Source organism: Amphiura filiformis, chromosome 11, assembly GCF_039555335.1.
Source record: "Amphiura filiformis chromosome 11, Afil_fr2py, whole genome shotgun sequence".
In the NCBI taxonomy this organism is placed as follows: domain Eukaryota; kingdom Metazoa; phylum Echinodermata; class Ophiuroidea; order Amphilepidida; family Amphiuridae; genus Amphiura; species Amphiura filiformis.
This window is the reverse complement of record NC_092638.1, coordinates 10,157,822-10,172,777: the sequence shown is the minus strand read 5'-3', so window position 1 is coordinate 10,172,777 and position 14,956 is coordinate 10,157,822. Positions and strand designations below refer to the sequence as shown.

Below are 14,956 nucleotides of genomic sequence, written 5' to 3'. Positions count from 1 at the left end.
GCTCTAGAACTATTGATAGGGCAATTGATATTCAAACTAAGCGGGGTCAATCCTTCATCGCGACATCTCAATGTATACACCAAATGGTCTATTGATAAGGTCAAAAAGGAAAAACAACAACCTAAGAAAAAGACCATCAGCAAAAATTCTGAGAACAAAACTAGGGCGAATGTTGCGCTCCCCTATATAGAGGGGGCAACCGAGCGTGTTCAGCGAATCCTACGCACCCACGACATCGCGTCTTCTGTTAAACCACACACTAGTTTAAGATGGCTATTAGTACATCCGAAGGAAAAGGTTGCCATGGACGACAAAACAGGCGTCATTTACGAAATTCCTTGCCACAACTGTCAAAAAACCTTATATATGTGAAACGGGCCGCCGGTTCGGCACTCGGAAAAAAGAACACAGAGTAGAATCGGAAAAAATGATGGCCCAAAATTTCACCAGAGCAACAAGAAAGGACTAGCAGTCTATTGAAACAAAATCTTCAATTGCAGAACACGCCACCAAAGAAAATCATGTTATAAACTGGGACAATCCTAAAATCCTCGCAATGGACGACACTAGAAACGCTAGATGGATAAGGAGTCCATCTGGATCCGGAGGAAGTCACAACCAAGTATGAGAGAAAGCCTAATGAACGGCGACGAGGGGGCCTACCAACTGAGTCACGTCTACGACCAATTGGTCCTGAGGGAGTCATCATCTTTTGATGACGTCATACCATCCAACAAAGGATCGATTGGCAGATACCATTGAGAAAGGCAACAGAGTGGATTGCCGAAACTGTATGGAAAAAAGTGAGTTTTTTCTTGGAATTATATTATGAAAAACTTTAAAACCATGTTGCTATATTTACGCGAACACGACAACACGCTTGCACATATTGGCGCTCTGCTTATTACATTGATTGGTTCTATATTGATGAATATTTATATAATATTGAATGGCTGTGAGTGTGATACAAGAATATTTTTCTATCGATTGCAATATATTTTTATTTAAGCCATTCAATATTATTATTATTATTATTTATATCAGGCTTTTGCTATGCGGTAAAATGAAAATTTAAGCTTACCTAGCCACCGCACTGCTGTTTGATGTGATCATTTATTAGTTTTTCAAACAAAACATCACGTACAACCCAATTTTAGGCTTAAACAGCTAAAAGCGATATCATGCTAATGAATACATATGCTCTTGAGTCATTTTCAACTTTAAATTTCCCCTCTTTTACAAAAATTATTCACTTTTACAGCATTTTAAAGCTTTTTGGATATAAAATGTATCTATTTATGACAAAATTGGTGGCGCTATTTAGTTACTAAAATTTACTCTTTCAAACTTTTAATACAAGCAATTTCTTTTATTTTTGGAGGAAATATGTTTATAAAATTTCTTTGCTGCTTGTTTCACCTATTCCATCTGTTGGAAAGGCAGTATTGACCACATAACCGTTGCAAATTAAGAAATATGATTTAGGATAAATAGCGCCATCTATAGTTTGCATTTAGTTAATAATGAAGCCAATTCTATATACATCAAACAACCGTGACCGGGTTTAGCCAATTTGTATTGTAATGTAAGCTTAGACCTTTGCCCTTCTTGTTTTCTGCTCTTTACTCTCCAAAGACAATTTCAGAATAATTACATGTAGGTTTTATTTGTAGATGTGGATTATATTTCCTAAGGTTATCATCATCCAGAATTGCCGCGAATTAAGTTTGTGATTTTACTTGTTTATACAGTACGAAATCTCCTGTGAGCCGTTACGGTGTCTGTATATTGTTGTGCTGTTGTATCATGGCGCGTGTTGGTGAAATGGCGAGACGCGTACGAGATACGCGTACAATATTTTAAAAAAATATTGTTTTCCATTCGTGTATTTTGCAAATATTGTACAATATACAGTTTTATTGCATCGCTCAAAAGCCTGATATAAATAATAATAAATAATATTTTTATAAGTAAAATATTGTAATAATTTTTATAACTGAAATATTGTACCCCATAGACGTTCTAAAAAGAATCCTTCGTGTGGCGAGTTTGATTTTGACAATGCTGTTTGAAATTCCTCCAATGTTTTTCCGTGTTTCTTTAGGGAACGCCGGATAGCCTTGTCGGTAACTAAAAACTCGCCACGGAAAGTACATGTCAGTAGAGATGTGGGGTTGCTTGTTATTTTGTTGTACCACTTTTTAAAGTTATGTACAAAGTTTTCAAAGTGTGGTTTACAAGGGAATTGGGTATGTGGTCTATGACCAAAAGAGTGAAATTCGACATTAGCAGTTCTTTCAATTGATTTTACAACTTTAGAAAGTTTTGCCTCGTGTCCACCTTGAACAAATAAATTCATTTGTGCAAAAGATATATCTTTACGAAACATGTGATTCAACCACGAATGACCTTCACGACCTACATTTGGCAATTTGACAACTTCCCAATTCTGTCGAGCTTGTGGTGTTTGACCACATTTGTCATACACAAAAACACGAGAGATTTTCAAACGACGAACCCAATCGTCAATCCAAGATATATCTTCTTTGCAATGGTTCACTATCAAATCGAGATTTTTGGATAGGTTTACTTGCCATATACCTGCTTCGACCTGTATGTTGTTACAAGTTCCCGATTTTACAGAATCATCTCGTGGTGGATGGGAGTCCGAAGTTTCTTCGACCATTTCCCACTTGCCTTTATTGGGAATGACGTATATTTTACCATGGTGCCCACTTTCTCGCCATTCAGTAACCGCATTATAACTACCACTAAATGTATAATAATCGTCCTGATATATCCACGAACCAGTTTGGAGACTGAGACTGGCGGACTGTAAATAATCTAACGTGGACTGATACATGTCTCCGTCACAATATAAAGCCACAATGGGATTATTGGCCAATACCTCTGGCATTATATCCGCAAAACGCCCTTTATGTATTTTTATTCGGGAATATACGTCCTCCCATGTGTAAAACTGAAATGTTTGTTTTTGGTATATGTTTTCCCATTTTCGATATTTCGTAATAAACTCTCAAATGTGCGCATCCACATAGCCCTTTTAAAACCAGAGTCTAACTTTGTTTTTGCTTCAGGAATTCCTTCCCATGTATCGAAAAGGTGAAAGTTACGTTTTCCGAGATGACCAGAACACGCAAGATATAAAAGAACCGACAAACATCCGCCACCTTCGACTACACCGGCTTCTACAAAATCTCCCATTACGTAAATGGCGCGCCGTGCCATTTCAAGAAAAGTTTTAATTTTATTTTTAGAACGCATCGTACCTACTCGTTTCAATGCAAGATTGAAACATTGCTTTTCTTCTGAGCTATACAGTTTATATGGCAACTTCAGAGTATCTTTAGCAAACAAATCTAACGCATTTAGAATTGTTTGGTCCATATTAAAGTATTTGTAGTTTGCCAAACGTCCCACAAAAATGACGTCCTTTTCTTTGTCTGACATGGCTTTATATTTTTCAAATAAAGCCTTGTTCACAGGGTTGGGGACGGGATAATAAGGCTCGCCACTGTCTTGCGAAAACTCTTTGAATATAACTGTTTTATCTGATTGTTGATTCAAAAAGTGTTTATATTCGACAATACGTGTGTAAGGCACCGTTTCGGAGGGGTGATTTATCACTGAATTGGGTTGATAATAGTCTTTTGTTTCATGTACTTCACGCACAAACTCAAGTGACCGATACTCTAGTTTGGGCAACCCTAAATCGGCAAAATAGGTGTCAACGGGACCTGTATAATAGGTTCGACCACAATCAAGCGTATCTATGATTTCAAAATAATCGACGTTTGTTTCCACTGTAATCAACGGATTGTTAAACATTTTTTCAAAAATAGCTGTATAACCATTAGTAGGCAGTGCTTGCCACTTGTCGCTGAAATAACGTCCATCGTGATTATTTCGAACGGGAATACGCGCCATAACTTCTGGCCCAAGTTGAGCAGGAGTTTTTGCCCATTGTTTAATAGTGTATGGTTTAAACATTTTTTCGTACAGACGTTTGCCCACACGAGAAAGAGACATTTCTTCGGAGTTTTGTGGGGGATTGTCAAAGTGTACTTGTTCGTTTTTCAACCACTGGTCCATTTCGTCCGAGTTTTGAATATTTAGTCCAAAGAGTGCGTTCACAGTGTCGATATTGACAGGTACTGGAACATGTTTCCCATCGACAAATGCCAACACTTTATGTTGGTAAGGAGTCCAATCTGAAAACTGTTGTATGTAGTCCCACACGCGTTTGTATTTTGTATGAAACAAATGTGCCCCATACTTGTTGACACGAATTCTCGTGTCCTCATCAATATAATCGTAACAATTCCCGCCTATATGATTGCGTTTCTCCATGACATATACATTTTTCTTGAATTGGGTTGCATATCGTTCTGCAATAACAGCACCTGATAGCCCGGCTCCGACAATGCAAATGTCATATTTAGTTCGGCCCGTTTGTTCCAGCGTTATCTCCCGTCTGACAACCGATGGCGGCGGCGTTTGATCGTTATAATCCAAAATATGACATTTGCTCTCATAAAAAGGGATAGTGGCTATGTCCGAAAATCCTTGACAGATATCTTTGTAGGCAGTTCTTTTGTCACGGCCAAGTGTTAATTTCCCTTGAAACCATGATTTGTGTACTGTCAGCGAGTTTTCAGACCAAATGCCTTCCATACCAGATTCTTGATTGACCTTCAGGTCGGGAACATGACCCAAATCTTTAGCACAATTCGCAAAATATACATCTTCTGTGTCGTTCTTATGTTTATGATAGCTTTGCAAGCATTTGAGTACAAAAGAACGTTTACGAAGACTCATACCACCATTGCCTTGAATGAGACCATCCGGCAAATGTGGCCAGGGCGCTCCAACGTAATCATACTCCAAAAAGTCGTCAATGCCATTTCGACATACCATACCGTCAGGCTGTAAAAAGAAAACATGTTCAGCGTCAATCTCCTTGATCTTTTCACGAGAAGGCGGATGGTGTCTTGCTGCAAATAACAAAAGAATACAAATGCAAGCACCACACATGACAATATAACTAGGTAAATCTTTAGTTGGCATCTAAAAAATAGTGGTAGTTTATATCCTATTTATTTAAATTAACGCATTTATTTTGTATACGGTTCGTAGATTGAAATGTTCTGCATAAGGCGAACGTTTTTTTATCTGCACACAACTTAATAAACCTCTAATATTTATTATGATATAGCCCTCCTCCCCCTTATCCTGTTTTTTACACATTTGGCCGAAAAAATTGGAGCGGCCTTTTGCATGACACCCGGGTCAGAAATATCAAGAGGATGCGTGTACACAGACTCTTGAATGTTAGGTATAGCAATCTTGATTTGTACTCTGTTGGAATTCTACATCGGCTGTCATCGCAGGACTCGTAGCGCAAGTGTCCGCAAACTATTATGGTTACTTGGCGCCTTTTATCATAGCCCTCACACCATTGACTTCGGGGGTCCTCCTGTGTTGGTGGTGGTGGACAGACCAGCCGCCAATCTACGAAAAAATCGATCGGTTTCCAAGAAGGTTTGGAGGCCGTGGGAACAAATTTATGATCATGATCTGCATTGGTTCGTGTCTTTTCAGATGTTTTTCTGCTCTGGTCGAATATTTTTCGTATGTCGTGTTTGGGACCCGGGGGTACATCAAAAGATTTTGGTGGGTATGTTCCCCCGGAATTTTGAGGTGGTGGGTCTTTGGGAGCTGACGGCGTACCGGTAAAAGGGGGTCTTTTGGAGCTGCAAACCGGGCTGCGAACAGGTAAAATGGGGACTTTTGGAGCTGTGAGTAGGGGTCTTTCTTGGCTTTTTGGTTGACAATCGCCTAAAAACCCAGAAATATGAGGAATTGGCAACTTTTGGGTCTTTTAGAGCTGAAATTATCAAAATCAAGGGTCTTTCGGAGCTCCTTTTGGTCAAATATAGGGGGTTTTAGACGCATCAACATCAGCGCAAGTGCATTATTTGGTCTAATTTCTCGAGCAATCAAGTAATACGCGTTCATCAACGTATTTCATACACGAGAAGAAAAACAAACACGTGATTTTTCTATTTTTATAACAAATTATCAATTGTTGGAAAATGGAAACAAATGTAAATGCATCAACCCGCCCGAAAATGAATCAATCCTACGCGACGCGAACGCGTGCGAAACACTGCGCATAGTACGCGGAGCCGGAGTGCACAATATACACAACCAATGCATGTTTTGGATTTTTCTAACGCTTGCTCTGATTGGTTCTTGCTATCGAAGAGTGTATGAAGCATTAATAATCAGCCGAACAATTCCCGGGAACTATTCCCACCACCATGACTTACATGCTGAGCGGGATGCTGAGCAACTACTCCAGTTCCCTATGAATATCGCAATTCCGATGAGGAATGGTGCAATTATAGCCATGACGTCTATATATCCTTAACTACATGATAGGTTGCAGGTTTCGATGTTAGTGATAAAGCATACTCAATCCATATAAAGCTACTTTCAGATGTTTAGTTTAAAAGAATATCACTCTCGTTCAAACTTAAATTTTAATTTCGATAAATGACCACTAAACAGTAACCGAACCCTGACGCTGGGGGACTGTTCATTGTTTGACCCTCTAGGTTGCCTATTATTTATTGCACAGATGTGCATTTTTCATTTGCATTGCAAAAGGACTGTTTGCAATTTATAATTCGTTTTGCTGTATATATAATAAAAAAATTTAAATTAACATTTTTATTACAATTTGAATTAACATTTTAATTAAAATTGTTTTCTTTTTAATTAAAATAAAATTTATTTCAATTTGAATTTGCATTTTAATTTTCTATGTTTTTATTTTGTTTATTAATTGGTTATGATAATGATTGCTAATTATTTTGTATAGTTAATTAACATGTTTTAGAAATGTATATGTTTTCCTATATTTGCTTGATGATGGATGAGTAATAATCACGATGGTCAGTCAACTTTGGTTCTCATGACTTACCTGGCATAATTCTGACATTCTTTTAGTAATTAGGAATTCTTTAAGTGATTATGAACAACCACAATCTAGGCTATCGCCCTGATGACGTCCGGAGAACAAATGTTACTTTCACCCTTTTCCGAGTACAAAATTGTATAGCATTAAGAATGTTGCTTTGCATGTGTTCTTAAAGGAAGCTACCGCTCATCATCTTCTTAAGATTAATAGTACAAGCAAGGTGAATGCATCATGGTAAAACAATAGAGATGAGTTCTACGAAAATGAGTGTTTCCTGCATGATAATTGGATGGTTAAGTTAGATGTGAGTGATGTGGGTTAAGAAATGTGTTATGAGAGTTAGTAAGTTTTGGAAGTTGAAGAAGGAGGATCACTAAATAAATATCACGGTCAAGCAAAATGAATATTAACTTTGTATTTTCATCTTAAATTCATCAAGTCTCTACCTGGGTTAATTCCCCAGACCATCATCAACACGCCTCATTTAGCCCGGTTATAATACTAGGTTTTGTTAGTCACGAGAGGAGATATGCCTACTGATATAGTCTCAGGTGATTACTGTATTTTGAAATGTGAAATTCTGAAGGGGTCTTACCGTCTTTTGATGAGGATTTTCTTTTAAAATTAAGGGAGCGTTTGAGTAGCAACTAGTAAACAATATGGAATCTTTGGGTGGCCGTTAAAATTAGGAAGTTTTCTGTGATACAAATCTCAATAATGTGTTTATAACCTGTTTATAACGTTTTAAAAACATTTGTGTTTGCAGGGAGATCACACATTATAAATACCATGCCACAACCCAGAATTTGCCAACTCGCCATATCTGAATCAAAACTTTGAAATAATATTCTGCGATATCTATAAATTAGGCCCTACATCTGACGCTAGAAACGTCCTAATATTCATGATTATTACCACCTTTTTGGCTTAATGCTTACCAGTGATGTTTGCTGATTGACCTGAGACTCACCAACCGGTCATGTAACAAGTCAATCAAAACGTCTAAAACTAGACTACATCTAGCTTCACTAAAGACAAAGAAAGACAACTTGGACTTTCAGATGAAGATTCCAATTGGGCAAAGCAATATAATACCAGGTTACAAGCCTGAAAGTTGACCGCATTTATTATGATTGTTTGCAGTGGCGTAGCGTTGTTCGTCATATTGGGGTGGGGCACCGAGCATGATTGGGGCGGGGGTGGCACCGGGCGTGACTGATGGGGGAGGCGGGATGTGCCCCTGTGCTCCTATGACGCTACGCCACAGGTTGTTTGATGTTATCATTTACTTTTTTTCTAACAAACTAGACATAGAAGTGGTCATAGACGACTGTCTATTATGTAATATACGTCTACCCCTGTTCTTTTGTTCCATTATCCATTGTTTTTCTTTTGCTTAAAGTCTGATCAAACTGTCGATTAGATCACGTTGACAGGTGAAGATAACTTTGGTCAGGTCAAGATAATCTTGGACAGAGAAATACATGTTTTTATTTAGAAACACTGCATGGCCACATTTTCTGCCTTTTTGGACATTTTAACAAACTTAAAATGCATCAAAGTTCAGCATTCATATTTTAATTATTTGGATAGAAAGATCAGACTATAAAGGACTTTCTTACCTTTTTGTACATGCATATTATATTCAAATAAAATCCTCAACAAAGGTTTTTCAAGCATTTACATCTGAGATTATTTGTGCCATGTTCATAGAGAAACTTCGTGTCGTGTTGTATATCAATGGACAGCTAATTTATTCCTTTACATTCGTCGTTTCAAGTATTGAGTTTCAGTATTGGTTTTGTTTATGTGGTTTCCTATTATCCTGCCTAAGCTCTTGACTGACGTAATTCTCGATATCTTTGTACCCTTTGTTAGAAACTTAAAACTTGAAGCAAGAAGTTTCGGTATTCATTTCAGTTTCTTACATAATCGTGTGACCACATAATCATGATAATCGTTTGGTTTGAAGTAAGCTGATGGGACTATTTTTAAGTTTTGGCCCCATTGTGACCTTCGACCCCTCGTGGGAAATGTTTAAATTTCGCAGTGCAATATTCACGAGCAGAGAAATCAAATTATGTAAATCTACATTTAAAAGCGTGGTTTAGAAAATCCAATAAGTCTAGGCTTATTTCCCTGTGAAAATGTATAGACCATCAAAATATTTGCTCTCGAGGTTACAAAGAATGATATAAATGATACCCGAGTGGTATAAGCAACATCTATTCATGTGCTTATCGCATCATACTGCAGTTACTGTCCGTTTTCCTATACACAATACACAGTGCTCTTTCCCATTGACGCGTGACCTTTACAAATACCCCTACGTTAACAGTATGGGGATATGACTAGTTAACGTCGCTGTGTGAAAAATAACCGGCCAATATTAAAAGTACTCTTCTAAAGTTCTAGAAAATATAGTTTTTAACATGTCCTAAATTTTTAGCTAATTTAGATGTTTGGAAATATTCGTACTTTGGTGTTTTAGTTAATGTTATAGGTAATAGTACATTGCCTAGTTAACGTCGCTGTGTGAAAAATAACCGGCCAATATTAAAAAAGTACTCTTCTAAAATTCTAGACAATATAGTTTTGTAACATGTCCTAAATTTTTAGCAAATTTAGATGTTTGGAAATACTCGTACTTTGGTGTTTTAGGAAGGATATGTAAACGACAGATAACACCAAAAATATGAAGAAATTATTTCTAAACCGTGTTAAGTCAAAAATCATTATGTTGCTCATTTTCAAGAATGCTGGTTTACAAAAAGCACGACATTGTCTGATTTCGTGAACAAAGCCACACATAACATTGTTTCCTTTCGTTTCCTTTATAATCGGTTACCCAACTGAAGCTATGAATACCAGTTTTATTGCGATATCGCACATGAAAACAGTCACTTGTGCACAACCAGAGAAGATCCGATTTAATCAGTTGAGCTGTTTCAATGAGTGTTATCTTGGTTTAATAGCTTTTAATGGGGTTAAGTCCTGCAAAGGTCGAGATGAATTCTACTTTAGACATGACTGCATCATGTGCAGGAAGATCATTATGACTTCCAATATATGCCACGGTTGTTTGATGTGATCATTTTTTTTAAACAAAACATTATTACAATGTTCAATTCTAGACCTGAATAATACCAACAGCTATCACACTAATAAATTGTATATACACATATATTTTGTAGCAATTTTTAAACATAAATTTTCTTTTTAATATCAATATCAAATTATTCATCTTTTTCTGCTTTTTTGTGGTAATTTTAATTCTATAAACTGCACATTCATGTGTGCAAATTGAGGGCGCTATTTACATATCTTTTAAATTTAAAATAGCCAAATAATATGAGTTATACCTTACATTTCATGATAAAAAGTTTTTTTGAAAATTCCATTGTCATTTGTTAGTCTGTTTGCTGATGTTCTAATACCATTTTACAAATGTCTACCCCTTGTAAAGATGCAAACAAGAATTTAGATAAATAGCGCCATCATTGTTCAACTTTTCTTTAAAATGACTCAGTTTTACATCATCATCATCATCATCAGTCGGCTGCGGAGCAGGCGACTACAAGCTTTCTCCAACTGTTGCGATCTTGGGCAAGCGAAACAATTTTGTTTGGCTGCAGCATCCCTTCAGTATCTCCCAGGAGGTGCTGTACATACTGTAAGTACAGTGTCCGCGGCCGTCCCGGTTTCCTCTTCCCATGTGGTGGAATATAAAGGGCATATTCTTTCACAGGCTCGTCATCTTCAAGACGCAGTATATGGCCGAGAAATTTGAGTTGATGAATCTTGACTCTGGCAACCAGTGGAGTGGTGTTGGTCAGGTTGTAGATGGTTTCATTTGGGATCCGATCCACATGCTTGATGTTTAACATGACTCTGTAGCAAGATGTTGCAAAGGCATTGATCTTGTTTTCCATGTCCTTGGTGATTACCCATGACTCGCACCCGTACAGAAGGATAGTGACACAAGTTGTCTCAAACAGCTTGATTTTAGTTCCGATTGGCAGGGATGGGCTTCTCCAAAGGCGTTCCAGTACCCAGAAAGCGGCCCATGCTAGTGCTTTTCTTCTTTTTAGGTCTCCAACACTAGAGCCCATCTTGGAACCCAAGTACTTGAAGTCTGTGACATGGTTGATGGTACTACCATAGACTTCAAGTGCTGGCTGGTCGTTACAGTTTGCAGTCATATATTCTGTCTTAGGTGCGCTGATGACAAGGCCTAGATCTGCTGCTGCTGTTGCAGTCCTAGTAAGTTGTGACTGGGCCCGGGCTATAGAAGATTCCAACAGGGCAATATCATCAGCAAAATCCAGGTCATTCAGCATCCTAGCAGGATACCTGCTTGACCGACGTGGGTAGGTAACAATTCCAGCATCAATTCCAGAAGTTGATTTCTTCAGGAGATAGTCTACCAGGATAATGAACAGGAATGGTGCCAACACATCACCCTGAAGCACTCCAGTTGTTACTTGGAAAGGCTCTGAGATACTTCCATCTACCATGATTGCACTATTGGAGTCCTTGTAGAGCACCTGGATGGCATTGACCACAACCTTTGGTATTCCATAATGCCGCAGCACTGAGAACATGACGGACCTGTTGATGGAGTCAAAGGCTTTTTTGAAGTCCACAAAGTGACTGTCAAGGGAAGTTGGTACTCCTTGAAGCCTTCCATGATCCTCCTCAAAATGTGTATTTGCTGAGCACAGCTTCGACCTGATCTAAAGCCAGCCTGGTTGCTTCTCAGTAAATGATCAATGTGAGGTCGAATCCTGTTCAGAAGGATCTTGTTGTACACTTTTGCGGCAATGGACATAAGAGAAATACCACGGTAGTTTGTCATGAGCGAGAGGTCGCCTTTCTTTGGTAGTTTTACATGCCATCAAACAACTATTTGACTTTTATTCAAGTTATTTATAACTCGAAATAAATGAGAAGAGAGAGAGAGGAAGGAGGGAAGAGGGTGGGGTGTTGTGTGTGTGTGTGGGGGGGGGTAAGGGGAGAGAGAAAGAGAAACAGATAGGAGAGAGCATTGGAAGTGGAAAGGGAGAGATGAGAGCTCGAGAGTGGAGTGGAATAGTATGTAGGGGAGAGGAATTATCGAATGTAGGGGAGGCAAGGGGATAATTTAGACCACTATTTGGGGAGTATACAATCCAGAAGATCAGACCTCAAATGTAGTCTGATAAATAGACTCAAAATTAGACACTATAAGCCCGAAACAGCATAGGGTGCATTTTACACATGGGTGGTTCTGGAATAAGAAGCAAACATGGGTAACATTATGGGCTCTTATAAATCATTGCAAAGGAGCAATTTCCAGTTCAGTGAATTGCTAGCAAACAATAAGCATGGATTTCAATGGTGATGTTATTTAATAGTATTATTTGAGCAGTAATTTTACATTATATAGTTGTACAACAATCAACATTGAATAATAGTTAGTGATCTTCAGAAAAAGTGTATAACAAACCAATTGGGAGGGAGCTAGCAGACCATGAATGTGTCTATAATAATTGTTTCCATAAGTAATTTTGTCCAGTATCAGTTTAACAAAGGCTAAGGCTAGCTTCAGACTCCGTATTGTACGTACAATATTGTATGTACAATACTTTTCGTGACGTCAAAAAGTATTACACGTGCAATAAATATACGTGCCACGACGAGTTGAATCAGATTAAATAACGCGCTATAACCCTGACGGTTCATAATTTGTTTGCTAAATCCAAGCGAGGTCACCAGAAAATCTATGCAAGAGAAATTTCTACTGCTGCTGATGAAAAATCCTAGAGTGCGTTTGGAGGTTCTTTCTGCACTTTACCAGTAGCCTAATAAATTCATAAAACAATAAAAATCAAATTCAAGATTTAGGGCAAATGTTTTTACTCACTGCTCATCTGATCCACTTTCCCAGGAAACTAAATACCGATACTCCTTAGTTTTTCCCTGACTTTCCAGACATAATTATGAGTAAACATCAAATTTAATGTTTACAAAACAATCAAATATATATACATTCTTTTGCATTTTGTACATAAATATTGATATCAATAATGTAGGCCTACAAACATTAAAAAAGGGGCCTAAGAGTATGTCTATTTTTAATCATATACTAATTCCGCCATGCCCAAACATATCTTATTATGAAATCGTGTAATGGAAGTGGAACCCAAATTCCAATCAAAAATAAAAACAAATTTGTTATCAAATACACTAGGCCTATACATTGTATTATAGGAATTTAATAGATGGTTCATTTTAATAAATAAATAGATTAACACGGGTAATGGACAAGAAATATTTGGCAATACCGGATTTACCAGAGAGCCAGTGGATAAAGAAATTAATTAAAATTAAAACAAATTAAATGAGAAAATGAAAGCAAGGACATTTGGCGAAGTATTGTTTTAGAATTCGAAGGAGTCCTAAATGTTATCCTGGCCCCAGGACACTGATTAATGTAAATTCGACCCATAGTTATTTTATCTACTTTTGCCAGCATTCAACCTGTTCAATGTGATTTATGCCTATTTTTAATAAAATTCCGAAATCTGACGTATCAACGTTGTATCGTGCACAAATTATGATTCGAGACTATTTCATTTGACACGGTTGTATGGATTTCAGAAGATCGGTCCTATAATAGATATCGATTAGAGAATTACAGCAAGAGGCTTTGAGGATGCCGTAATCCTCTTGACCATCAACCAATCAGAGAGACATATTTCAGAATTATGTTCGTATATTTGAAACTCTTTCAACTCTGAAATATATATTTCAAGTAATCTCGTTTCACATTAACACGTTTATGGATGTATTGGGATGATCATAAGTAGGTCTATAACATACACCATCATAACATGCCTCAACGATATCAACATGTAAAAAGCTGTTGCAAATTCATAACACAACGTGTTATAATGTATAATGTTATATGCCAAAACTTTAAAAACAATGAAAATATCAGTATCAATCAAATCAAAACCAGAATAAATACATAGGCCTACAAATAATACTTAAGAAACTGACTAAATCAATATATGACTAAATGTCAGTATAAATGAATCGCTAAATCAATTAATCAATCAGTAATCAATCAATCAATCAATCAATAAATAAATAAACAAATAAATAAATAAACAAATAGGCCTAAATAAATAAATCTATAAATAAATAAATAAATAAATAAGAACTGAATGTGCCATTTATATATTATTATTACAATTTTAATATTATTAATATCGTTAGTATTAATAGGCCTTTTAATATTAAGTACAGTTGAATACAAAAAGACATGAAAAGATGTTCATCATTCCGTGCACGAACACTCACTAAATTTACCAATCTTAGAAATTTGGCAACTACGTATCAATTAAGCAAGCAATGATTGTAGCACAATATATATTTTCCCGGTACATACTATTTATTGCACGTGTAATACTTTTTGACGTCACGAAAAGTATTGTACATACAATATTGTACGTACAATATGGAGTCTGAAGCGCGCTTAATACTCTAGATTCATATCTAATCTCCAATTTACTAGAAGTTTTGCTGAATTTAGACGTTCTGGGTTTGCAGTGATAGCTGCTCCATAGACATTTGGGTAATTTCTGCATTCTATATTGTACACATTTTACACCTGGCAGCTATTGCAGATAGGGTTTTCTTGCCCTAAACCCATAATGTGTACTTTATCTCTTATATACAAAATTGTAAAAACACATCTAGGTAGGGTTTATGCAATAGCTGTCAAGTGCTTTATTTTAAGATTATGTATAGGGTAGCTATTGCAGATACGACCTTCTCGATATAATTACTTTCACAACAAGTTTGCCTGACCTAATTAAGTGTATTTAATTAGCTCTCAGTTTATTTGCTCAGTATTTTATGACTGCTAAGCCTTTATAGTTGTTTACTGGTCCCCCCCAAAAC

At 36.9% G+C, this 14,956-nt stretch overlaps 1 protein-coding gene across 1 annotated transcript; it reads right to left on the bottom strand.

Moving 5' to 3' along the window:
* Nucleotides 1-2,525: 2,525 nt before the first annotated feature.
* Nucleotides 2,526-6,435, bottom strand: LOC140163462 (UDP-galactopyranose mutase-like). The gene is made up of 3 exons (XM_072186777.1): nucleotides 6,354-6,435; nucleotides 3,291-5,015; nucleotides 2,526-2,611 (listed from the first exon to the last, which is right to left on the bottom strand). Exons 1-3 carry the CDS (start codon nucleotides 6,433-6,435, stop codon nucleotides 2,526-2,528), a joined length of 1,893 nt encoding a protein of 630 aa, XP_072042878.1.
* Between the last annotated feature and the right edge of the window lie 8,521 nt (nucleotides 6,436-14,956).